Genomic DNA, 26461 nt, shown 5'->3' with positions numbered 1-26461 from the left:
CGGATTCATTATTGGGTTTCGTTTTAAATAACAATATGTCATATATAAATGAAAGTATACATATATGAATAATTTTTCGATACTGCTGATAATTCGCAGTCTATATCAGAAAACTCATAACGCAACCCTTGATTTCTCGAATTGATACAATTTTCGATTATTGTGATCTTTGACTCTGTCAAAAATGTGTTATATTTTTCGATAGAATAATTATTTTTCAAATTTTACACCATTTGATATATCTAAGAGAAATTAGTCTAGAAATTAAAATTTTATATTAACTAATCAACACACAGGGATTTTATTTAGAATATATTTCATTTTAAAATTTTTGATTACTGCAGCAATTTAGCGTTATAGTATAGTAGCTCGGATCCCGGATCCCCATCGACTCCATGGTTGTGTTCGAAAATCCACTCGCAGAGTAGATGTAGTGTTTGATTGACCAATCAGAATAAAAGATTCTTTTATCCCGATTGGTCGCTCAAACATTAGTTTATTTCGACCGATAGATTTTCGAACACATTCCTCAACCAGTTGATATCTGCTGCCATCTGGTGAACGCGAGTTCGGCGTCGGCCGATGGCGCGGCGCCGCGATCCCAGACGGCCGTGTTTCCCGCCTATGGCTCCGAAGAGAGTTAATAATAAATATCCGCGTAGCATCGTCAAGACGAGGGTCTTTACAGTACCAGTGCCTAAGTCTAGTCGGGACATATCTCACCTACGACGAGGAACTTCGCGAGGAGGCGCTCGCGAATTTCCGCAACAATTTGCCGCCGCGAATCGGGCGCGCGGACGCGGCGATTCGAATCGGCACGCGTCCTCCCCGTAGTCGTCGTCCCGTCGTCGTCGTCCCATCGTTGTTGTCGTTCTCACCTCTCGCTCGAACGACGCGCGTTCCCCCCATGCGGCCGAATGCATCGCGATATACGAGACGACAGGTCGCACGCGCGCGCGTGTGAGCGCGCTCGTGTGCGTACGTACGTGCGTGACATTTCCTTGGAGTACGCGCGGATTTATCTCCCGACGCTGTGAAATGCTGACGAGCTGGCGGTATGTGTGCGACGGCATAGTCAATGCGGACACGCGACTACGCACGGGTGAGCGTGAGTTTTGTTTTCGTTTCTTTTTCTCTCACTCTTTCTCTTCCCTGTCTCTGCTTACCTAGAGTGTGTATGTGTGTGATGGGATTTGAGGTTAGAATGCGGCAGTGGGAGATGTCAAGTGCACGTAACATATATAGGACGAAGATTGTTGCTTATGATATGTAAATGTCAATGGCAGATTTGAAACAATCGTGGCCTTAACTGCAACATGAATAAGGCAATTTTTTTTCTTTACTTTATCGATAAGTATTTTTAAAGTTTGTTTAATTAATAACTTTCTTTTCAATTACTTTTTATCAAATCTCTGTACATATAGAATGCTATAAGTATACGTTCCGATTAATCTACATCTTGTTCATAATCCGCCAATGTGTTTATCTGCAAATAAACAGCTGTTTATTTTCGAGATGTGATAAAGATTCCACTAATCGTAAGATAACATTATTTTTCCACTTTCTATACTTTAAATACTTATACAAGATCGAAACAGGATCACGCATACTAATGAATACTTGCTCTTGTAAATATTTATTAGATCCATGTAAATATTTATCCTTGACATTCTTCGTCGCGCTTTAGAACGGCTTACGCGTACTTGATGTGCTATCATGCACATACACATATATACATGAATAGATTTTATATTATATGCACATCTGGTATGCATGGGAGAATAATAATGCAGCAGAAAATGCGTTTTATTTCTTTTTCTAGAGTTTTACTTTGATTCAGAAATATACATGTATATCTACTCGTGTATACGTGACATCGATATAAAGCCAGCTGACTTTACACTTATACAAAGTGCCACTATCGTGTTCTATATTACATATTATTAAGATCGAGGAAATATAAATTTAGTTTACACTTTTAAGAATTAGTGTGTGAAAAAACATAAACTTTAAGAACTCTCATCATTAATATTAAATTATATAATGGGGGGAGAGAAAGATCGAAATTAATATAATTTGACGGAGAGAGAGAAACTCTCCACTCTCTTTTCCGCCTCTTAATAAAACATACTTTGATAATTAAAGAACAATATATTGTGTCTATAATTATCATTTAAATAAACGATTATAGTTGACAGAGCACACTTTACTTTTTCGTATTACAACAAGCGTGTTTGACGTTGGTCTTCCATCTTCTACGACGACAATTGAATTGTCTCAATTGTCCAAACACTTTGGATAATAAATTTGACGATAAATTTATATCTTCGCCCATTGATAGAGCCAAGGATATGCCGGAAGAAATATATTCTATTAGTTTGCGCCCGAATGTTTTATCGGCAATATTGCCTGAATATTTGTAGAATTTCCTTGCGATTATCGCCTTAAGTATAACGTCTCTGGCAACTAACTACTTGTTGCATAATGCATCGATCTCCTCGACTTGACGTACCGTTGTGCAAGCACAGCCAGGTATACTTGAATTTTATGCATTATCGGTATCTTTATATAATTTACATCAAATGTCACTCTAATATCTTTCGTCGAAATATATTAAATATTTGTAGCATTGATCGCGATGAACAAGATAAATTTCAAATTTATGCAGCGCAACCATTATTTATTATTAATTAAAATGGGTATCGTGTAAAATTGTATAGAGTATTACATTTTTACACAGCAATTATTTTAATATACTTTATTTTAATCAACTTTTTTAATATATCGAGCGTGAGATATTGAGGCCTCCTATTGAATATTATTAACTTCACATTTGGTTAAACGAGGACAAGCAGCAGTTTCCGCTTGTGCTAATAATATGTTGTCGAAATATCGGTATTTTTCCTTAATATAATGATTCCTAATCATAAATGACATGTATCGATAAAGTCGCTATATCATTTTTTTTTTCATTCAGAAACCTGAATCCGCAGTTTTGAAATAACTATGACGCCCTAAATGATCGATAAAAACCACTGCCACTGCGATAAATCGACTTAGTTTCGAGAATGCTTTGCATGCTCATTGTTAGCGTAAAATTATTTTCTGTGGAAAGATCCATGTCCGATTGCACGTTATATCTCAGAGCTGGTATAACTCTTGATTACAATAAAACGATTAAATTAATTAAATCCCGTGTTTTGCGATGAGATAATCATGAGTATTATCGACAAGTCTTTTTAATTATGACATGACACTTATTAGATCTGTACCCAATATATAATAAACTTCACAGTTCCATGCCATCATTTTTATTTCATATTTGTCTTGTTTTCTGTTATCTGTAAAACTCATCGTCATGTGAAATTACAAATGCGATTGATGCTTGTAAGATTCGTTTGATATCGCGTCTCTTAGAACTTGAGAAGGAAAAATTGCTTTTTATATATCTATCTTATTTTGCCGTAAAATTAATTCGCCTCTGTACTGAATATAGAATTATATTTCTTTTTTTTCTCATATCTTGATTTTACTCAATTTAATTATTATGTTATATTTAGTGAATGTGCGTGCGTGTACGATTTGATCGTGGTTATATTATCCTAAAACAAAACTTCGCTCTCTATTTTAATTAGAAAATATTTTATGTATATACGTATATATTTATATATTTATCAAGCCTGTGATATTCTGCGCAAATTAATTAGCCTTTGTATATTTTGTTAATTAATTGGCATTTGTCATCCTATCCATATATTTTTAATACTGAAATTATACGATAGGAGAAATAGGCTTTCTTTTGCGTGCTCAGTTTTCCATTCTGTATGCCCCAATTACTTATGTTAAATTATTTTTATAAAGAATGGGAGCGGCTGTTATGATGACATGTTTCATGGATCTAATATCATAGTTATCTTCTCTCTTTCCGCGTCTCTCGTGTCAAATTTATATGAAAAGCTGACAGGAATTAAAAAAGGGATAAGAAATGAATACGTAAATATATCCATGCGAGCCTCGCAGGAAATTAATTTTCAATTTCATTTTTATAAAAACGAATTGAGGCTTAAAAAATACATAGAAAAGTGTACAAAGATGAAGAAACCATGATATTATTAACGATTTATTTCAATTATATTATATTTCGAGAAAAAGAACACTGTGCTAAATTGCTAAAACGCTATTAGAATTTTTAATTTCTTCCTTAAAGCGAATGGTACAGCGTAAATAATATGGGATGACGGGTTCAGCATTTCAAGTGCGATTTTTCATGCGAATAAACTATTCAATGTTTACAGAATTAAATCCGATCACACTCGTAATCGTGTTCCTACAACGTGTTGCTCGACATTGCCTTTCGTGTTCAATTTGTTCCTAGGTAATCTCTCTAGTTGTCCGAGTTGGCAATCGAAATATTTCGCGAGTGCCAGTTTCACAAGTACGTTTCCTGAGGTCTCGGCACGCACGATTAAAGCCAATTTACAATAACTGAGTTATTGAGAAATTAAAAGAACGCGAGAGTCAATCTGGAAAATGAATTTTTTTCAAAAAAAATTGATGCAAAAATCTAGGATAAACACACATTTTCGAAATAAATTAATTTAATATATTAAATCCGTATAGTCGTGATTATTTTTCAAAAAGCAATCAATCGTGAAATTACTCTTCGAGCATATTTGTTTAAATGTACCAATCTCATGTTGACGATAATGTATTCTATATTTCTTTGATTTATGTTCGCGTGGTTCTCCCGCAGGCATTACATTTTCGGAAATAGTACAATAGATAATCATCGGACTGGGCGTATCCCAATGTCAACAATTGCTTTTCATTAGCTCGCAAAGATAGCTAGAAAGATAAATGATATATGGACAGGGTAGATGAATTTTGTGTGATTTTATGGGGTGCGGCTAACGTGGATACCTGACCCAAATGTCTGATGAAAGCTTTTTGCCCGAGAAGATCGTCACGTGAAATATTGAAAAGATTGTTGTCTATCTTCTCTTTAAGCGCACGCACGAATTTCGTCCGTGACGGATAACGTGACGAGTAATGTCACGCGAGTCTCAAGCTGTTGAATTTAAACTTGCGAACTGTCCTTACGGAAATAATACGCGAGTAACGAAGACGTGCTGCGCGACAGCGGCGATGCGTTATATGTAATCGACTTATATATATGGCCGAAGTTTTGTAAGCGCGATTGTTTATTGCTGTGTGCAATCTTGCATATTGACTCCGCCGAGTAAGTTTTAGTTCTCTGCCTCACTGTGCGAAATCTTGTCTTGATTTTTCTATTCTTCATTGATTACATCTGTCTGAGAAGTATGCAATTTTTGCCGTGAAAAAAAATTGGTACAAGTTTATATATATATATATATGTATATTAAAATTAAATATATTATTATTGATTTACATAAATATTGATATAAATTTTACGGATAATTTTGTTCGTAGCAAGGAATAGAGGTAGATACGATCATATTCGTTGTGAAGTAGCAATCCTATGTATTAATTTTGCTCTATCAGCCCTTCTGATAATGGCAAAGGTTATGCGGCCTCATTTGGAGGAAGGGTGTGGTATTACGTGCGGCCTATCGATAGATTCGCATCATTAACAATTGCAAACACGTGCACATGTACAATATTTCTGCGAAATCAATGCTCGTACGCGATCAGGTTGACAGCCGCGCCTCTTCGTAGCCTCATTTTGTTCAATTTGAAAGATTTTGCTTGATTCTAACTGATACTTGTTTAATATTCATTAGATCCGAAATGGCAAATATCGCGTTCGGTACGAAGATACATATATAAATTATTATATTATTTATTATAATTGAAACTAAAGAAAATATACAGCACGTTTAAAAGATTAAACAATTTAACGCTTAATACGTGGATTAATAAAGCACAAGTCATTAACTTCTTGTGTTACGCTGAAAGAAACAAAAATTATGCACGATCCTGGAGATCATCTTTTGCATCGCGTTTTCCATGTCACGTTAGTTATGTCGATTTATTAGCGTCTCGGCATAACGGAAGTGTTAATTTGCGATCGGTCGACTCGATAAGTCGGGCAAGTGTAGAGGCAAGTTACTTTGATATTTTGCAGGCGAAAAAGGAACGCCACTCTGGGGAATCGACATTTCCGAGTATGAATGCTCTTTTAAAAGGGGACATACGTGTTTTAACGACACCCGCTCGCTCCTGTAAAAGGGTGTCCTTTCATAATACATCCGAGAGAGAGAGAGGAGAGAGAGGATGACGCATAAGCTGCGCTTCGGGCTCTCATTATCAACTCGATAGAATTCAATTATTCAACGTTTCTTTACCGCCAACGATCCTGACCGATCTATGATGGCCTTGTCGCGAAAGCAGCATCGTCGATAATATCGATCATTTTGCATTCTATCATCGCGCTTCTGTTCATTGTAATGCTGCTTATCTACTTGATATCATATTTACGTTATCGACCTTTCCCGCTTACTGTAGGAATTGTCGCAGGCTTTACGATGTAGTATGTGTAATTTTTCTCGTATTGAGCTAATAGCGCTATATTAATATGCGACGAGAATAAGTTATAGGCAATAGCTTCTATTTCAGATCTGTGCATTTGTGAATGAGAATAATCACTGGAAATTATAGTTTAATTTCAATGGGATAGTAAGCTCGGATAGAAGTTCGATCTAAGTTTAAACTAAGAAATTATTTATATGATAATCATATGCTCTTTATTTATTAAAGACACAGAATTATTACTCGCACGCGTACAAAGGTTAATAGAATTATACAACTCAACAATCAATGAAATGCTATCTGATTGCGGGCTTACGTCATCAATACTTTTATAAGAGAGGCGTCGCACATGGAGTCGTATTCGATCACGAGGATAGAAATAATTAATAACTTATAAGCCTGTGACCGAAGTTTGGAAATTAATCTTTTCCAAGAAATTTGTTATTATTTTTTTGTTTGTCTCGTTCTCATACTTTCTTTCAAATAAAAAGGATCGATACCAGTTTTACGAAATGTCCAGACGAATAAATTTCTCGCAAACTTTTTCGTCTTGTATAAAATGTCTAATGATTTTATATAGAGGAAAAATTAGTTTTTTAAATATAAAATTAATTAGTTTTATTCTTTCTGAAAATTGCAAATTGTAAAACAACTTCTTTCTTTCCTTATATCGATTGCAAAGAGATAAAATAGCTGATAGCCCTCCCAATCAAAGATCTATCTATCGAAGACAGCCGCGGGAATTTGCTATAGTCTCGATACAACGATATACACGAACGGACAGCCAGGTCGCGCCATAGAAATCTTGATCTTATCAGGTCGAAACTTCGTGTCTTGTGTTATCGATCGGTTCGCTCGCTCCTATTGGCCGTACCTTGTTACTATCACGTTGGATTTCTAACAGTGACTTCTGGACGTTCCTCCCGTGAAAAAGCCGCTCCCGCGCATCCGATGCCGCCCTGCCATTGGCATCTCCGGTGTCCTCTACACGATGATTAGAAAATTCAAACATTTGCAACATTTGTTGTTAAAATAAATAACGGCGATTCTTCTACGGCGCTCAGGATTGGCAGAAATTCACCGAAAGAATCGAATCGATGCGGTTTTACTCGCAGTATCGACTAGTGCGTGCCGATGGTTGTTCGTTTTTCTTCCAATGATAAATGCCTTTTTCTCTCATCACGATAGAAACATGTTTGACGATTCTCCATTTCAAAGAGAGAAGCTTCTTTTTGTAAAATATTTACAAATGTATGTTGCAGTTATTGCGAACTTAAATCGGTTTTAATAGACCTAAATATAGACTTTAATAAATCATAGCTACAACCATTTCTCATACAAGTGAAATTAAGTGGAGCAAGTGGTCACAGCGTTTTAAATTACGATTCTCTTATAAAATAAAACAACATAAAATGCGCTCATGTCATCGTGCTATATAAAAAAAAAAAGTGCCTTAAATAATAATTATCAATTTTTTTAAATTTTTCATTACGAGTAGCTTTACATTTTCCTATTTTCTTCCCCTTGATCGTGTAAAAATTCAGTAATCTTTCGATGAAAGTGAAATTCTCAGCCATCTGTTGGATCACTTTTTTGCTTTTATTACTGAACGGCAATCGTCTTCGTTAATTAATATATCGCACAAAAGTCTTCCATTATATTCGCAACTTTCTGCGAAATGGAAGCTAAAGTTATATCTGTCGAATCGTCGGAAATCTATATTTTCGATCTTTTCTTTATCACTTCCTTGATATGATATCGGAATGATTAATGAGTGGCAATATTAGTCCCAAATATTCGTATGTACTCTGTTATATACTCATGTGCGTGTTACATGAAAGTGTGCGAAGGATCTAATTGTTTGAGACAATTCCTAACGATCACCGTGCGATTTACTTAGTTTATTTAATCTCTTTGGCCAATCAACATAAGGCAATAAGTCTAACGAGCCAAGACGAGGAACCAATCGAGATTTCAAAACGAGGTCTAAAAATCAGCCTCGGACGACGCGTTTAATAGTAGTGAGTAATCTATTATCACTGAAATAACATATAATAATAATGGTTTCGTTAGTGATAGTAATCACCCGATAAGTAATCTCATATTCTAGTCTAGATTAACTAAAAATATTCAGCCGTATAAATATGCACTGCGAATTTACGTAATCGAGGATAGTGTTTGCGAGATAGCTGGCGATATATTTACCGCTGACGCGTGCAAGCTTCGCTGTCAAAACAAATCCTAAATTCATCAAAAAACACTCAAAATTTGTCTTCGTTTTACTCCGTATATTTGCTTACGCTATATGGTTTTGCGGAAAAATTCATCGATGCCCGACTTATCTCGATTTATTTGCGAAACGAATTATTTGTAAAACAAAACGCAATTTTGTGAAATCAACGATAAAAACAAAGAGCGTCTTTACAAAACATACTTTTTTTTTTTCATTATATGCGATGTTTCTGATCTTCATATCACATGTGTTTATCTATTTTCAATGTGCATTTTACTTAAAATGCCATCGCGCGGTTGCATATTGAATATAAAATAACGAAAAGACCAGTGAAATCCTCCGGCGTCGATTTAACACACATAATCGTGTGCAAGATATGTGTTTGTCGAGCTTTATATAATACTACTTTGACGTTATTGTTTCGAAGATTCCTTATCGTGATTGCGGGAAAATGCGACGTGGAAATGCGCGTGGTCGATTTCGTACTTCGTGAAAAGTAAACTTGGATTCCCGAAGGAGACACGTTACTTTTGTTAAATGAAATTATAATTCTTCTTTTAAAAGATTAAACGGAATGTGCAAGGTTATTCAATTAAATATACTTATTATTTTGCTATATGTATATTTGCCGTCAATGATATCTTCCGTGCGCTGCGTTTCACTGAAATAATTTCACTTACATTCGCCTAAGTCAAACACACATATATATATATATATTGAATATATTGAACATATGTTGAATACCGTTTATCATTATTGTTATTATGAATCATCGACATTATTTGCATTATCAAATGTAATTCTACGACGTACACGCAACGTATTTTTATGTTCATTATTAGATCTGGACATAAATGGCGAATTAAACGGCGATGTTAATTCAAATAATTATTATCTTACAACTGATTATGAGATTATCTTTGATACAATTTTGAAATTTTTCTTTTATTTTTATATTTTTTTATATTTTCTCTCCGACATTAAAACACGACAAGAAATATTACAAATATTACAAAGATCTCAAAAATATAAAAGATATTGCAACAAAAAAAAAAACAGTTAATATTATTATTGCTTTAAACATCTAGATAATCTAGAACGTGGATAATAATTTCGATTTCTGAAACTTTCGGACCCTTGTTTTCCTGTGACTCAACAATTTTGCTTTGAAAACTGTCAATTCCGGTCAATTGAGAAAAATGAATAAATCGAATTATCGAGGTTCAATAAATTTTAGCTTGTCAAGGCGGAATGTTTCTAGAAATCGAACTACATCATGCATGACGTATATACAATATATGAAACAATAACGGGTGAATGAACCGTGACGTACGTGCCGTGTGAGACCAGCGAGGACGATTCCTTTCAGGGTCGTCGGATATATTCTAGATACGCTCTATCACATATATACGCGCGATGTGTTTATACGATCTAATATATATCACCGCGAAGGAATGTCGTCGTTACATGTTCAATTAGAGATAATGACCGATTTCATTGCAACAGATTTTTATAAATAGATTCCAAGAAATATGAGAAATAGAAAAAGAATATACATATCAAAATAAATACATCGATGGGGGTAACCAATCGAGAAATGAAAAAAATTTCAAAGACGAATACTTGAAATGGATTTAATTTTAATTTCTTTCACGCGTATTGTTACTTCTCCATTACCGTCACGTATCACGCATTTCGCGCGTATGTACGGTTAGATGACAGATATAAAGATCGTCGCCTCGTTTCAGGCGCCGGCACAGTCAATGCAACCGTTTGCCAGGGGGAACCCCCGGGTTCCCAGCCCTGGCCCGTTGCGACCCTTCACACCGCAGGATCTTTCTTCCATACCTCATATGGACGGCACGCCCTTGCACAACAACAATGTCAGCAACAACGGCAACGACAACGATGTTCGTAACAACGCGTCGCCCGCCAGCAACCGGGCGAACGACGGCGCGGAACAAGATGGGGTCGCCGGGCCCTTCATCATCGGTAGTCCCATCGATCTCGGGGACATCGACAATGTCGACAATATCGGCCTTCGTCTGGATCCTGTCACGCGTAATAGCAGCAGACGGAGAGGGCGGGAGCACATCGAGCTCCAGGAGACCGGCTCGCCGGAGTCGACTTCCGAGGGTAAGTCGAGTAAATTTATTCATCGAAGACGTTCAGCGCGTATATAATTCTAAAGTAGAAAGTACTTATAAATTGTTTAGACTCTACTAAATAAACTCTAAATTAAATTGTTATCGTAAAGCCCACATCAAAGCGAACAAGTAATATTCCATTACACAAGTTCTCAATTTCAATGCATTTTAATTTGAAATCTATTACAGTCGCTCGATATTTTCGTTTAGAAAAACATTAAAAAATTTTTAATTTTGTGCGCATACATCCTAACGTTTCGACGTTATAAAAATTATATTTCTCAAAACATAAAATAAGCTTTATCTCGTAAAATCTTTGCTGACAGCGTCGAACGAGCTGTTTAAGTAGTGTAGTGGAGAAAACCACCCCTTTTTGTGGCGTGTCGCTGACGGTGTCCTTGGCCTATCGATAACATAACTTATATAGTCATCACGTCATCACACGCTCTTCTATGTTCTGGCTCCGGATCGCAGCCCCGGTTGCGTCCAGAGCACGGTCGGTGCTGACACCAACTTGTTGCCATCGATGGGCGCATGCGTTTCGCGATACACACGTGAACATTTCAATGACGCATTTTGTCTGGCAATTCCTCGGGCAGTGCCGCATCGGCTGTAGGCGCCAAGTCTTGTGTAAAAATAATTAAATGATAAAGAAGATGAAGCTATGAAGAGATAAAAGAATCACGAGAGGGAAGAATTTCGCGCGAGAGGACATGGTTTTCTTATTATTTTAAAATCTTTGGATACTTCCTTGAAAATTATCTCGGCTTACAAATCACGATTAAAGAGTTATATTCGATTTCTATTATCACTAATTTAGTACATCCGCAGCTGCGGATCCGTCCCGCATTCGCGATTCGGGGCGTGCGTACACGGGCATCTAAGCATCTAGGGATTGCGTTGCGGCGCGAAGAAAAAGTGCGGAGATTGTCATGAGAAAAGAAACAGAGAAAGAGAGTATCCTGGGTCGCCGCATCGGATATACCGCGGATATTTAACGGCGATGCGTCCTGCGTGCGGATTTCCCGGTAACGCGATCGATGTCGCGGGTCCCGGCGCGTGTGCGCGTTAACGACGCACGTGTACGTAACCGAACGACGTGTCATCATCGTCGGCAGGGGTGTGGCAAGAGAGAGGAGGATCCTTCCGACGTGCGATGACGTAGTTGACTCTCTCGGACGGATCGTTATCCCGACTAGGAAGAGACAGACTGGACCGTGCGCCATACCCGTATCGTGTCGTGCCGTATCGTCCAGAAAATTGCGTGTGCAAGTAACGTGAGTGCGCGTATGAGGAAACGTTACCTCCTTCGCACGGTGGGAAAAGGTGAGAGATCGATTGCCGGGCGGCCGGATGTGCTACAGACCTGGCATCTCTCCTTGAAAGACAGCTCGTTCGATCGATCGCCGGAGACAAGACCTGCATCCGATACATCGTGTTTATATAGGATTTTAGTTTCGCCTCTTCGAGCATTTTTAGGAAGTGACGGATTTTTAAAAAGGGAAAGAATTTTAGGAGATTATATCGTGCGTCGAGAGATGCCATTGCCTGGAATAGGGAATAAATATCGCGTATGAAATTTATTCGAACGAACGACTGATTTCGTTTTCGGATTTAATTGAATTGTTGAGAAGCTAATTTGAATATCAGATCGTGCGTGAAAAACAAAAAACACATAAAATAATTTGTAGGAGAAGAAATTTTGTATCGTACCGTTAAAAAATGCAGGATTGAATTCGTATATGAAAGAAACGCTCGCTTTATAAATAATTCGGATTCTGTCACTTTTGCTGCTTCCATGATACAATTTTCTCTCAGCTTTATCCGTGTATACATATATAGCACTGTCATATAAGATTCGATCTACGAAGAATTGAAAAAAGCTCGGCGTAAACAAAATTAGAAATTTTCTTAAAGATGTAACGTTTTGAATACGTTTAATCATCTCTTACAATACCTTCTCTCTTTTTTAATGCGAAATAGAAAATTGAAAAGATGCGTGTCACGCAATTTTATTTTCCTTTCACACAAATGCAAACATAAATGCAAATATCCAATTACTTTTCCGCTATTGTTTGCTAATTGTATACATAAGTATAATCGCTCTAACGTTAGTATTACTTTTAACGATACATCCACGGACGGATATTCTATAATTTGCCTCACGTGCGCAGAAAAACGAAATATGCGCACGATGAAAATACTAATTGACGAAAGGATCGTCGAATAAACGAGCGCAAACGCTTTTCGCGTGCGAGTCTACTGTAGGGAGATGAGATATACAGGGTGTCCGGCGTCAATCGCATCACCGGTCGTGCGCAGATAGAGCGGATGAAATTGAGAAGAAAAGTCCTTTTGTGAAGTGTGCAGCGGCGCACACTATCAGACGCGCGGTTCACCGACGTGCGGCCGGCTAAAGATCGGCGCTCATTGGCCAGACTTTACTCAATAATACCTCTTTTATTAAGTGTTATAGAAAACAATGCTAAAGGACTCTTTTTCGCGATTTCATCTGCTTTACCTGCACACGATCGGTGATACGATTGACGCCGGACACCCTGTATAACGACTGAATTATGCGACACCCACTATCGCGTAACTATACATATATATTACGCCAATTACGCAATTATGTCACCTTCCGAATAAAAACATAGGAGTAGTGCGTCGTTACGTTATTATTGCCGTAGAGTTGGCGGATACGGGGCGGGGGGGGGGTAGGGGGAGGGGGAGTTTGGAAAATCAATATAACCGGCATAATTACACATTTGGCATCCTTCTCTGTTAAATTCGCGATATTTTCACCATAATTATTTGTCAGGTGTTAATTAATTTTAATTTCATTACACAAGATTTATCCATCGAAAGGGTAATTTAACATAATTTAACTCCTAAATGTCATACTACATTATACATAATATCTCAGATCTGATACATTATCTTTTAACGTCAAGTAAATTTCTCTTTCATTGCGTTTAAAGATCACCCTATATAACGTGCACAGCTGTTCAGCGCTGCGAGCACGTGATGTCAAACGTTGTCGTCGTGCCGACTATGCGTCACGTTGAATTATTCTTTTCGCACGAGAATATTCGCAGGCACGTCATTCGTCGTTCAGCATTCCGCGAGTGTATGACAGTAATCGAGTCACCGTAAAGTCAGCTGTTTGGCGGTTATCTTCTCTCGTCGTTCGCGAACATCGTCGGCTTGATCGCGCTCAAGCGGCATAACGTAACCTCAAAAGTGCGACGAGAGAAGGTCGTGTCGAATTTTATCCGTGAAATGGGCACGGTGGCGAATAACAATGCATCTCATATACGCCTCGTGACCGGCTTCAACGTTGACGTCGTGGCACGGCACGACGTACGTCACGGCGATCGATGCAATTAAGGGGAATTATTTATTATTCAAGCTTGTGTGTGTGTGTGTATATATATATATATTATATATGTCTGTATATAAAGGCGATCTAACTACAAAGACTAACACGAACGGGCTTCCTATCCGATGTGCCACCACGGATGCTCCGATCCGGTCGTAGCTCCGATTCGCGTGCACGTGTGAGACATTCTCGTATTCACAGGAATTAAATATGAATCAGGACAGATGTAGCACGCGTCTCGGTGACATGTGAGATATGTAAATATAGGTATACATATATATGTGTGAGAAATTTGACGTTTACAACGAGCGATCATGGAAGTCGCGGCTACGAAGCTGGTGCAATGGTTTAACGAGCTCATATCCCGTGTGCATCTTTATCTGCATGCCCAGACCCGTAAGTCGGAATAAAAATTGCTCGAATAAAATTTATCATTGTTTATAATTGTGTAAATGATTTACGTTTATGTACATAGCTCGAGATATATATATATATCTCGAGCTATGTACATATCGGATAACAAAATACTCGATAACTTGGATTATCAAAAACAGATGCTTTTTAAAGAGGCACTTTCATTAAATTTTCATTACATTTTCATTACACTTTCGTTTGATAAGTATTCTTATATCAGTATTACATATCTCGTAATACACAGTTAATAAAATTAATAAAAGTGTTGATATAATCAAACAAGAATTTCTTTTTGAAAATATATTTTTTATATTGATTCTGATAAATATATTGTATATCTGGCTATAAATATACAAGTATAGTAAGCATATCGGCATACATATATGTATAGGCATTGTATGTGTATCGACTCTTATCTTAATCGATTAATTTTAAAACAACTTTTTATATCTAATCTATTGTTACAACATGATTGAATTATTCAACGGTTTGTTAAACGGTTAACGGTTTGTATAAGAGCATTTTTTTTTTTTTTTTTTTTTTTTTTTTTTTTTTTTTAACAGTGTTATGTCTTATCCCCTCTAGGGTCATAGCTACTAATTTTCGCATCTGTGATAAATTTACAAAATTGCGACACTATTATATAAATAATAGAAAAATATACACTACATCTTTTAGATTTATATTATTATCAGTTAGTTTTCAATATATTGCTTTATTCTCTTTGATATATACGGAAATATTGTATTAATTTATGAAATATTTAAAAGTTATTATAGATTTTGATTTTTATCAAAATTTAAATACATATGATCTCTATTTAATTTTTTGAGAAACAAAGGAATGAAAAAAAGAATTAACAATTTGTAAGATTAATATTGTTTTACATGCGCGCTAGATGACAAATCCAGATTGTTAAAAATAATAAATAGCGTTTAATGCATATCACCGGGAATATCTATGTCCCTTATTATTTATTTTCAAAGTTTAGCATGTCGCGTATGATATTTTTTATAGCGATCATTTCCTGTGTGCTGTTCACGTCGCAGTACAACTGTCAGTTCACTGCTCGTGGGCAGAACATTATATAACCAGAGGCTATAAGAGAAAGAAATATCCGTGCATATACAATGCAAGTGTCATTTTCTTGGGTATAATACATTCTTATGATCAGAATATCTTTGATAAGGTAGCGTGACTCTTTTTTTTTTATATTGACCTTTATACTGCAAGTGTGTATTTCTGTAACTGGGGAATAGAAAAAAAAAATCCGAAACTTGTGGAGAAACTTTTGGAGGAAAAATATTAAAGATGTAAAATCACCGATTTTTATTCTCGAATTAAAATAAGTAGCTGCTTAACTTTTAATTATAATTTTGATTTTAATAAAAAAGAAAATTAAAAATAAATAACTGTTCATAGAGATATATTGATTTTATATCTTTCTACGTCGAAAAATACGCATAAAATGAACAAGTATTATTGTTGCGTGTGTTATAGTTGGTTCGGCAAGAGCGGAAAATGGTGGCTTGCAGGATGATGACCAGCCACCTACGCAATACAATGACGGTGAAGGAAGGGTCATTTTTATCAATGCACCTCATCAGCCTGCAAAATACAAAAACAATCACATTACGACTGCGAAGTATTCATTTCTGTCGTTCATACCTTTATTCCTATTTGAGCAATTCCGTCGTTACAGCAATTGTTTCTTCCTGTTCATCGCACTTATGCAGGTAGTCTATATTGTCAAGCTACAACTAATGTTATAAATGTAACGAGTGCAGAGAACAAAAACTATCGAAATTTTTAATACGAATTGTTCATAGATATTCTTCCATAGATATTCTATTATATAGTCAAGATAAAAAATAATGTTTTCTGTATGTGTTTTCATTAAATCTTGAAGCTGTGTTTGAATTTCGCAAATTTTTAATACGCTTTTTTATTTAAATTTAGCAAATACCAGACGTGTCTCCGACAGGACGCTGGACGACATTGGTTCCATTGATTTTCATCCTCAGCGTGTCCGCTTTGAAGGAGATAGTCGAGGATGTTGTGCGTACTTATAACATTAGTAATTAATTATCGCGTTTTCTTTATATTCGATATCCTATGTAAATAAGAAAAATATGGTAAATTTTAGAAAAGGCATAGAGCGGACGATGAAATAAATATGAGAGAAGTGGAGGTGCTGAGAGACGGACACTGGGAGTGGATACATTGGCACGCCGTGGCCGTCGGCGATGTGGTTAAGGTTGTTTTTCGTTTTTGTCAGGATTATTGATTTAGTAATAATCGGCGTCCCTCGAGCTACAATCGTTCTCTTTAATATGCATAGGTTCATAACAACACTTTCTTCCCCGCCGACCTGGTCTTGTTGTCGTCATCGGAGCCGCAAGGTATGTGTTTTATAGAGACCGCTAATCTGGACGGTGAGACAAATCTAAAGATCCGACAGGCTCATCCCGACACTGCCAGTCTTTTGGATACCGCGGAATTGATGAATTTTCGCGCCAACATTCAGTGCGAACCGCCCAACAGGCATTTATACGAGTTCCACGGAGTTTTACGCGAGACTAATAAACAGTAAGAATATAAATATGGTCATTTACATTAACACATACATGTGTTAAATACATCGTACGCTTCGTTTCGCTGCACGTTTTCCTTTCCAATTCGTCTCGTTATTTGTTTCCGATATTAACGAAAGTTATATCCATATCTAGGCTTGCTTTATTTCTCATATCACATATAGTTTGTTATTCGTCTTTCAACTTGTCTTGAAGTGTCGGCATCTCGTTGTGCGTCAATACGTTTATGTGTCATTACGTCACAAGCGGTATTGTTCTTTCACAGGAGCGTAGCTTTAGGGCCTGATCAATTGTTACTCCGTGGCGCGATGTTGCGGAATACACGATGGGTATTCGGCGTAGTCATATACACGGGGCACGATACGAAACTCATGCAGAATAATAACGCGACAGCGCCATTGAAACGATCCACCCTCGATCGATTGATCAACACGCAGATACTGATGCTATTTTTCATACTTCTTCTGTTGTGCATTCTTTCCGCGATATTCAACGTCTTATGGACGAACGCCAATAGAGACGGCCTCTGGTATTTGGGTTTACAAGGTAAGCACACGTGCGTGCTCTCATCGCCCATATTTCGCGGAGATACTTGAAGTCTTTATTTATCTCTCTATCTTTTCGCAGAGAAAATGACCAAGAATTTTGCGTTTAATCTTTTGACATTTATTATTCTCTTCAATAATTTAATACCAATATCGCTGCAAGTGACGCTCGAAGTAGTAAGATTCGTTCAAGCCACATTTATTAACATGGATATAGAGATGTATCACGCGGAGACAGATACTCCAGCAATGGCTCGTACGAGTAATTTAAACGAGGAACTCGGAATGGTGAATTACGTATTCACGGATAAAACTGGTACTCTTACAAAGAACGTCATGGAATTCAAACGATGTTCGGTCGGTGGAAAACTATATGAGTAAGTTTAACCAGTTACATAATTCTTTGCTGTAGTAATTGACATTTAAATATACCTTTTTTTCGAGAAAATGAATATTTTATAGTTTGCCAAATTCTTCAAACGACAATGGAAGTACGAGCGATTGTGAATTAATTAAAGATATTGTCGAAGGAAGGTCCGTACGGGACTTTTCGAATCCTATTGATAAGAAGAAAGCGGAGCACACGGCTGTGCTTCACGAATTTATGGTCATGTTGTCGGTTTGTCATACGGTTATTCCCGAGAAAATAGATAATTCTATAATTTATCACGCTGCATCTCCTGGTAAATCCCATTTACCTAAATATTTGTAATGACATGACAATGTATATACGAATATCTAACTAACATTATATTCTTCCTTCTTTAGATGAAAGAGCGTTAGTGGACGGAGCACGTAAATTTAATTACGTATTCGATACACGGACGCCCAGTTATGTGGAAATCGTAGCTCTAGGCGAGATACTACGGTACGAAATACTGAATGTAATAGAATTCACTTCGGCCAGGAAGCGAATGTCAGTGGTTGTGAGAACGCCCGAGGGAAAAATTAAAATTTTTTGTAAAGGCGCTGACTCTGTAATCTATGAAAGATTAACACCAATTTCTTTAGAAACTAGCGATCTTGACCAAGAACATGTAGATGATTTTCGTGAGGTGACTTTAGAACATTTGGAAATGTTTGCTACCGAAGGATTGCGGACGCTATGTTTTGCTGCCGCGGAAATACCTGAAAATGTTTATCAGGTTAGATTAGTTCTGCTTTATTTTAGAGAAGCGAGTCAATATATATTGTCGATATATATTAATAACTTTCAATAATTTTTCTTGGCAGCGATGGTGCGAATCATATCATAAAGCATCGATTAGTACGATAAATCGTGAAAACATGCTAGAGCAGGCTGCGAATCTTATTGAGACTAAACTCACGTTATTGGGAGCAACTGCGATCGAGGATCAACTGCAAGATGAAGTACGGAATATATTTAATCTCTTTCTTTTATTAATTTGTTAAAAAGATAAACATTTTTACAATTGTAATATCATACTTTTGTAATATATAATATTACAATTTGCATAATTTCGTAGGTACCGGAAACGATACAGGCTCTTTTACAAGCTGATATCAATGTTTGGGTGTTGACGGGAGATAAACAGGAGACCGCTATAAATATCGGTTACTCGTGCAAGCTAATAACACATGGAATGCCTCTTTATGTCATCAATGAATCTTCTTTAGATGTAAGTAAATAATTTATCAAAATTGTGGGTCTTGCAGTTGACGCAATGTAAACTTACGTATCTTATAGAAAACGAGAGAAGTTATCATCCAACGTTGTCTTGATTTTGGAATTGACTTAAAATGCCAAAACGATGTGGCTCTAATTATAGATGGCAGTACGTTAGATTACGCTCTGTCTTGTGACATTAGGATGGATTTTATGGAATTGTGTTCAGCTTGCAAAGTAGTTATCTGTTGTAGAGTGTCACCGATACAAAAAGCTGAGGTAAGGCTATTAATTCGTACTTGGAAATTTGCATAGCAAAACTTAATCCATCGGCTATATCGCTCTGTTTTAATTTCTTTTATACTTAGGTGGTTGGTTTAATCACGAGTAACAAAAAAGGTGTGACTCTTGCAATCGGGGATGGTGCGAATGATGTAGCTATGATACAGAAAGCTCACATTGGTGTCGGTAAATATTAAATATATTTAAGCGCATATTACAGAGTTTTTGTCGAAAATATTCTTGGTTATTAAAATATCGCGATATTTTGTTTCTTGTAGGTATTTCAGGTGTCGAAGGTCTTCAAGCAGCTTGTGCCTCTGATTATTCCATCGCACAGTTTCGTTTTCTGAAACGTCTATTATTCGTTCACGGTTCTTGGAATTATAGTAGAATGTGTAAATTAATCTTATACTCGTTCTACAAGAATATTTGTCTATATGTTATCGAATTATGGTTTGCCATTTATTCCGGCTGGTCCGGACAGATCCTTTTCGAAAGATGGTCTATTGGACTTTATAACGTTGTAAGTTTCATAAATCATACGATTATTTTGCTAAAGAATAAAATTAATTTTCAATGATTTGATGCTTTTTGTAGGTTTTTACCGCTGCGCCTCCATTAGCTATGGGTCTTTTTGATAAAGTGTGTTCTGCAGAAACTCGCTTAGCACATCCAGCATTATACGCGACGAAGAATAATGGCGACTCGTTCCTTAGTATTAGAGTAAGTACATATTCATATACGAATTGTGACATGGAATTAGAATCGAGATTTTCAAAAGAAAAGGAAAAATAAAATATTTTTACATATATCTATACAGATATTTTGGATATGGATTACGAATGCACTATTTCATTCAGCATTACTTTATTGGTTGCCGCTTATGGCTCTTAAACAAGATGTGGCTTGGGGGAACGGTAGAGACGGCGGTTATCTCCTACTAGGAAATTTTGTTTATACTGTAAGTGTCATGCAACATTCTTTACATTATGTAATCCCACGAGAGAGATTTATGAGGAGGCTCTTATGAAAGCGAGAGATTATTTATATGTTGTTGTATTAGTATGTTGTAGTAACAGTATGCGCGAAGGCAGGTCTAATAATAAATTCGTGGACATGGGTCACTCATTTAGCAACCTGGGGATCTATTATACTCTGGTTCTTATTTATTTTTATATATAGGTAAGAGAAGAAAAAATATCTTTTTTTTCTGTAATATATTACTATAGAATTTTTTTTAGACATATGTTAAAAGAGCAACTAATATATTTTTAATATATATTTATTGTTATAGTAATTTTTGGCCCGTCTTGAACGTCGGCGCTGTGATGTTAGGCAATGATAAAATGTTATTTTCTTCGCCTGTTTTTTGGCTTGGACTTATATTAATACCGACAGCAGTATTGCTATTAGATGTTACAATAAATGCGTGAGTACAGCTGCTATTAAATGCAGACAGGATATATTTTTTGCATACTTGAATGTAATTGTTTTTATCGTCATCAGAGTGATGAATACAGTTTGGAAATCAGTAACGGAAACAGCCCGAGAGAATGAAATTAGGACATCCGATCCTGGTGATGTATTCAACAATCAGGATTACAGAAGCTCGTAAGTGCTTTCATTTTATTTTTTATTAAAGAATAATATATAGGGAATATCAAATTGCATTTTAGATAATAGAAAAGGTGCTTTCTAACATTTAAATGAAAAAGTATAAGATGAAAGTTGCATTATGTTATTATTATTATAATCGACAATTTAGGCTGTGTTTAGGCTTTGTTTGAAAAACAAAGAGACTATCTATTTATCATTTTAATCTATAAAAGGTTTAGGGTTTATCACAAAGAGAATCTAATATTATTAAGAAAGCATGAACCATTCTAGTAATTATTTATGTTCTATTGCGTTGATCGAGATTACATGTTATTATGCATGGCTTTCTAGGTCCTATATATTTACAGAATAAATTTACATTTTTTACATGGGTGGTCTGACTAACCTGAACGAAATTTTATTTCTTAGTGCATTTAGGTGCATGTATGTAATAATCCTTAATCTGATCATATCTAACACATATGATTTGATCATATATATCATTAACAATGTTCCTAAAATAACATCTCGTCGTTTGTATGCTAGTTTATGTATTGATTGTTTATTGGAGCGCAATGGAAAAGACAAAACGTTTCATATCGCTTATTTTAATATCGTTGCCTCTTAATTGAGTCGATAAATATGAATTATAAACAGGAGGTCGAGGTCGACGAAGCGATGGTTAAGTCGATATTGGACCTTGATCTATCCGCGACGAAGGCGCAATAGGTTGAGAGTATTTCCGTTTGTAGCACGTGGCTCGTGGTTTACGCACCGTTCCGAGCATGCATCATCCGCTACACTTCAACTTTCATATTCCTGAAAAATGCGTCCATCCCGTACATTCCTAAAGTGCCAAGCTAGTAAGCGTTTCAACTTTATACGATTATTACATCTTCCTCGTACACATTCCTCTCTTCCGAGTACAACATGATATATTAGCGCGCGATAAGCCTTGTATGATATAATTAACGATATCCATATACACATTTCCTGTGAATCATTCGTCCAACGCATTTTTGCGTAAACTGAAATATTTATATTTTTGGCTTGAAAAAAGATTTTATTATTTATTTACTTATATTAATTTAAAAACCGCATGTATATTATTATTTCTTATATTTTTTTATTCATTATAATTTTCAATGAATGTAGAACAATGTAATTAATTAATAATCGTATAATATTTAATTTACAATATTTGTTGCAGTACAGAAAATATGTTTCTTGTCTATTATACATATTATATATATGTATATATATTATATATATTGTACACACAATAGAACCTTTCGCGTGGCTTCTCTTTTGTTTCTAGTAAATTGTTATATTACTTTGGAAAAATTGTAAATAAGAAATAATGCGCGATAATATAATGACTTACGATAGGTTCTACTGTATATGTATATCTCTTCGATATTGTTTTTCTTCTTGTTATTATGTATTAATCATTATTATTAATCATTATCAATAGGATATCGTGCTTCTATTATTTTTAATTAAAGATTTTCTTTACACACCACGTTCATTACTTAAAAAAACAATTAATTTCCACCACTTTATCTGCATACAATACGTATTTTAGTATAATTTTAGATAATAAAAATTAATCTCTTTCGTATTTTTTTACTCTGTATGCATACGTGCACAAAAAATATTTCGGTTAAGCTAGATTAACTTTGTTATATTCAGACCTCCATTTATGATAACGATGCAAATGGGAGATAATCATGGGGCATATAAAATAAACTTTGTAAACCATTCTCTTTAAATAACAGCGCTTAGTAGTGATATAACAGCAGAATTAGTAGTGTGTATCGCTATGTGTACTATATTTATATACTATAATAATGTTTACTGTGTACTGTAAAATTTGCCGTTCGTTAATGCGGTTTCTTTTTGATATGTTCTTTTCCGTGGTATCCCGTGCAGACCTGTGCATGCCATCGCCGATATCGCGAGGTGTAAGTACCCCTCCCAGTAGTAGTATGTATTATATACGCAGTGCATCTCCCACTTATATTTTCTCTACCAACAAGCGAGAACACATCGCCGATTAACAGGAACGCATAATCGTTCGATGTTCCGTTGTAAAAGCCGAGCACAGCACAGCGATCTAAAATGTCAGTCACGTAAATTCCTCACAAAGTCTCAATGTACCTCAAGACGATTCTCTAAACGGAGTAAGCTTGTAGTAAATATAACTATTTTATTCACACACACACACACACACACACACACACACACACACACACACACACACACACACACATATATCCGCTTAAATTGCACTTGTATGGCAAGCTTCTTAGCAACGTGCATGTTTTTGAATTAAATTTCATTAATTTCTTTGAATGAAGAGAATGTCGCGAGGATTGATATCCTTGCGAGTAAATTTACAAACATTTTTCACGTTTAATTTTCACTTTGTGTTTCTTTTTACTTAATCCCTGCATGGTAATTGCACCGCACTTACTATCACATATGTAATCGACGTCGGCGTGAAAGAAATTACACGAAATTCGCGTTAAAATTGGGAACTATCGGTCGAGAATTCCGAGGGCAAGATAGAAAAATAGACATAGAGAAAGAAACAGAAAAGAGTTATAGTTCGTCGTTTTGTCCACGTAATGTGGACGAGGGAGGATGTTTTCTCCGGCCAAAGCCGAGAATCTATAAATTATTGCTGAATGCCCGGCTTTGCAGATTGACGGAAACGGCGAGGCTGCTGAAAAACGTTAAAAGTGTTTTCACCAGGCGCTCGAATGCCGCCTCCAGAGTCAATGTCGAGGTGGAGCTGTCACGTAAGTCGTCTTTTCCACAGACACTCACATATGCCGGGGAAATTTTACGATACCTGATTCTCTTGATATATCCTTCGCGATTTTCCCTATAATTCTATATACTTCGCAAACTTTTTTCTTATTAGGTGAATTTTGTCATGATTCTAACTGTTCTATTTCTTCGTACTTTATTCCGCACTTGAGCACGCGCTTAATTTCTCACGGCTTTCCGTTTCTCGTCTGTCCGTTCGTAAGCTTTATTTCATCAACGAGTGTTGTCCTAAAATATTGACTATACTTTTCGAAAGAAAACATATTTACGACAAACTGATAACTATATGCACATTTTTGCATCTGCACCGTGTTATCTTATAGTTGAAAATTATATTTTTTTTTAGCAATCGCGAGATGCATATTAATATACATATACCAAACGTTCTGCAAGTTACGCATTTTTTCTTCTTATTCTGTTCTCTTGAATGTGTAGATTGTTCAATTTATCAAAGGAAATGCGACACTTCTAGAACACTTTGTATATATATTGCTACAATTTTAATTAATAGAATGATTTAAAATTAAAAAATATTTCGTTTTTTTGCTGTATAAATAGCGCTTGAAAATCGATAAATATATTAAAGCAATTTCGAATTTTCAATTCTTATGGACGCGTCTAGTGATGGACTGACAGATTTGAAAAGTTCTGAATAATTTCGAGTATTTTATTTGCGCTTACAAAAATTTTTGATAATCTTCGAAATTTTTATAATTTGCTTGAATTACTTGAAGATCGAAAAGAAAAATAAATCGAATGCCTATCGCTAGACGCGACTTCACAATTTTTCGTTATCTTGCATGCCCGATTAATGGACATTCTTACGGCAGAGATTAACGAATTGCGACCTTTGTTATTGCGCATGCTGCGCGATGCAGATGGTTTCGCGTTCTCCCAAGAGGAAGGTGGTTCGGTAACCCAGACGGATGTGATCAGAGCCTACGACACGAATCTTCCGAAACCCGGCGGCATGTGATTTAAACGGGATGGCCGTTATATGGCGAGAAAATGCTGGTTGCTCTTTCAAGTGACCTGAAAGAGAGCGTTTCGCTTCTGCTCCGTTTATTCGACTGATGCTTGAGGGCTTCAGGGAATCGTCAATCGATGGATCGATATCCGATCAATGATATGCTTAAGAACGTCGTGAAAACTCGAAAGAAAATATTAACCCTTAATCAGACGCGTTTTCTGAAATTAAAAAATTCAGTAATTTTTTTTTTTTTAATCTTTTGATATGGTCTTATAATTTCGAGCAATAAACAACTTTTGTTAGATTTTTATTATTGAAAAAAAAAAAGAAAATTATATATTCATAAGTTCATCTGTTAGATGCAAAACAGATGCGAATAATTAAGGGTTGATAACGTTTAATGTTCAAACAAATTCCTCTCTGAATTACTGCGATCAATTTGTAGAAGAGAACTCTGATATATATATATATATATATATATATATATATATATATATATATATATATATATATATATATATATTAGTATGAATAATTATTTTGATACTCTGTGAAATTTTATTCTAATATCGTAGAAACTCCTTGTTCTTAAAAAGTATTGAATAGCACGGATTTTCGACGATGCGGCTGTGCGTTTTGCCGCGATGCATTTGAGAATGCATTTCATGTTAGTGTCAAAGTCGTGCAAAGTCCTATTATGTACCGGTAAACTGCTTTATATATATATATATATATATATATATATATATGTATATAAAGAGATGTTTCCGTTGAGATAATTATCCAGGAGTGCAGCTTTCTTTGGAATTGCAAGTTATTACCTCTATACTATATATGTATGTAGATGTGTACATATATATATATACAATATATACATCTAAAAAAGAAAAATTTATACACATTTCCAAAATTGAAGAAAGCTTTTGCGATCGCGATACAATCGAGGAAGGATTACGTTCGATTTCGTGCCAGAAGAAGACTGTTGCCCTTGTTCTATATTCTATGTGTATATATTACGTTACTCTTTCTCTTTTTTTTTTCATCGATAACGTATATACATATATCATTACTGTACATACACATGAAAAACTGCATTATTATCTAGTCAGAATTCGATACTTATCTTTCAGTTCAAAGAGTCACTCTTCCGCCCATCATAGTACACTCTATTTTAAATTTATGACTGAGGAATTTAATATATATATATATTCATATAACATATGTAAAGTAACAATTGTATACACTATGTTCGAAATAAAACGGTGATAAAGATCTTAATCTTTTCTCACCTTTTCTCCAACGACGACAAGTTATAATAAAATATAA

The 26461-nt window shown here is 35.7% G+C and overlaps 1 protein-coding gene across 9 annotated transcripts; it reads left to right on the top strand.

The window, feature by feature from the left end:
• Nucleotides 1–594: 594 nt before the first annotated feature.
• LOC138937397 (probable phospholipid-transporting ATPase IA) lies at nt 595–26186 on the top strand. Of its 9 annotated transcripts, none has more exons than XM_070303643.1 (22): nt 596–1102; nt 10492–10879; nt 16187–16422; nt 16646–16744; nt 16833–16943; nt 17028–17275; nt 17546–17826; nt 17908–18202; nt 18288–18508; nt 18594–18970; nt 19059–19196; nt 19313–19465; nt 19534–19731; nt 19821–19920; nt 20013–20257; nt 20332–20457; nt 20555–20695; nt 20798–20916; nt 21029–21163; nt 21241–21345; nt 24037–24134; nt 25044–26186. In XM_070303643.1, exons 1-22 carry the CDS (start codon nt 1079–1081, stop codon nt 25139–25141), a joined length of 3936 nt encoding a protein of 1311 aa, XP_070159744.1. In that variant the 5' UTR covers nt 596–1078; the 3' UTR covers nt 25142–26186. The 9 variants fall into 9 exon arrangements, with proteins under 9 accessions (XP_070159745.1, XP_070159744.1, XP_070159741.1 ...); XM_070303640.1 differs by having other exon boundaries at nt 24996–26186; XM_070303642.1 differs by having other exon boundaries at nt 596–1108.
• Nucleotides 26187–26461: the final 275 nt, after the last annotated feature.

This window comes from Polyergus mexicanus, unplaced genomic scaffold, assembly GCF_030449975.1.
Source record: "Polyergus mexicanus isolate NDT 795.1 unplaced genomic scaffold, iyPolMexi1.0 SCAF_10, whole genome shotgun sequence".
NCBI classification, from domain to species: Eukaryota; Metazoa; Arthropoda; class Insecta; order Hymenoptera; family Formicidae; genus Polyergus; species Polyergus mexicanus.
Note: the sequence above shows the minus strand (reverse complement) of the source record. Positions and strands in the feature narration are given on the sequence as shown.

Bases quoted from the DNA above. Each gene is read 5' to 3' on its own strand.
- LOC138937397 (XM_070303639.1), top strand. From the start codon at position 1,079: ATGCGGACACGCGACTACGCACGGGTGAGC. The intron at 16,745-16,832 runs GTGCGTACTTAT...GGTAAATTTTAG, and splicing joins AGGAGATAGTCGAGGATGTT to AAAAGGCATAGAGCGGACGA. The intron at 20,258-20,331 runs GTAAGTTTCATA...TGCTTTTTGTAG, and splicing joins CTATTGGACTTTATAACGTT to GTTTTTACCGCTGCGCCTCC.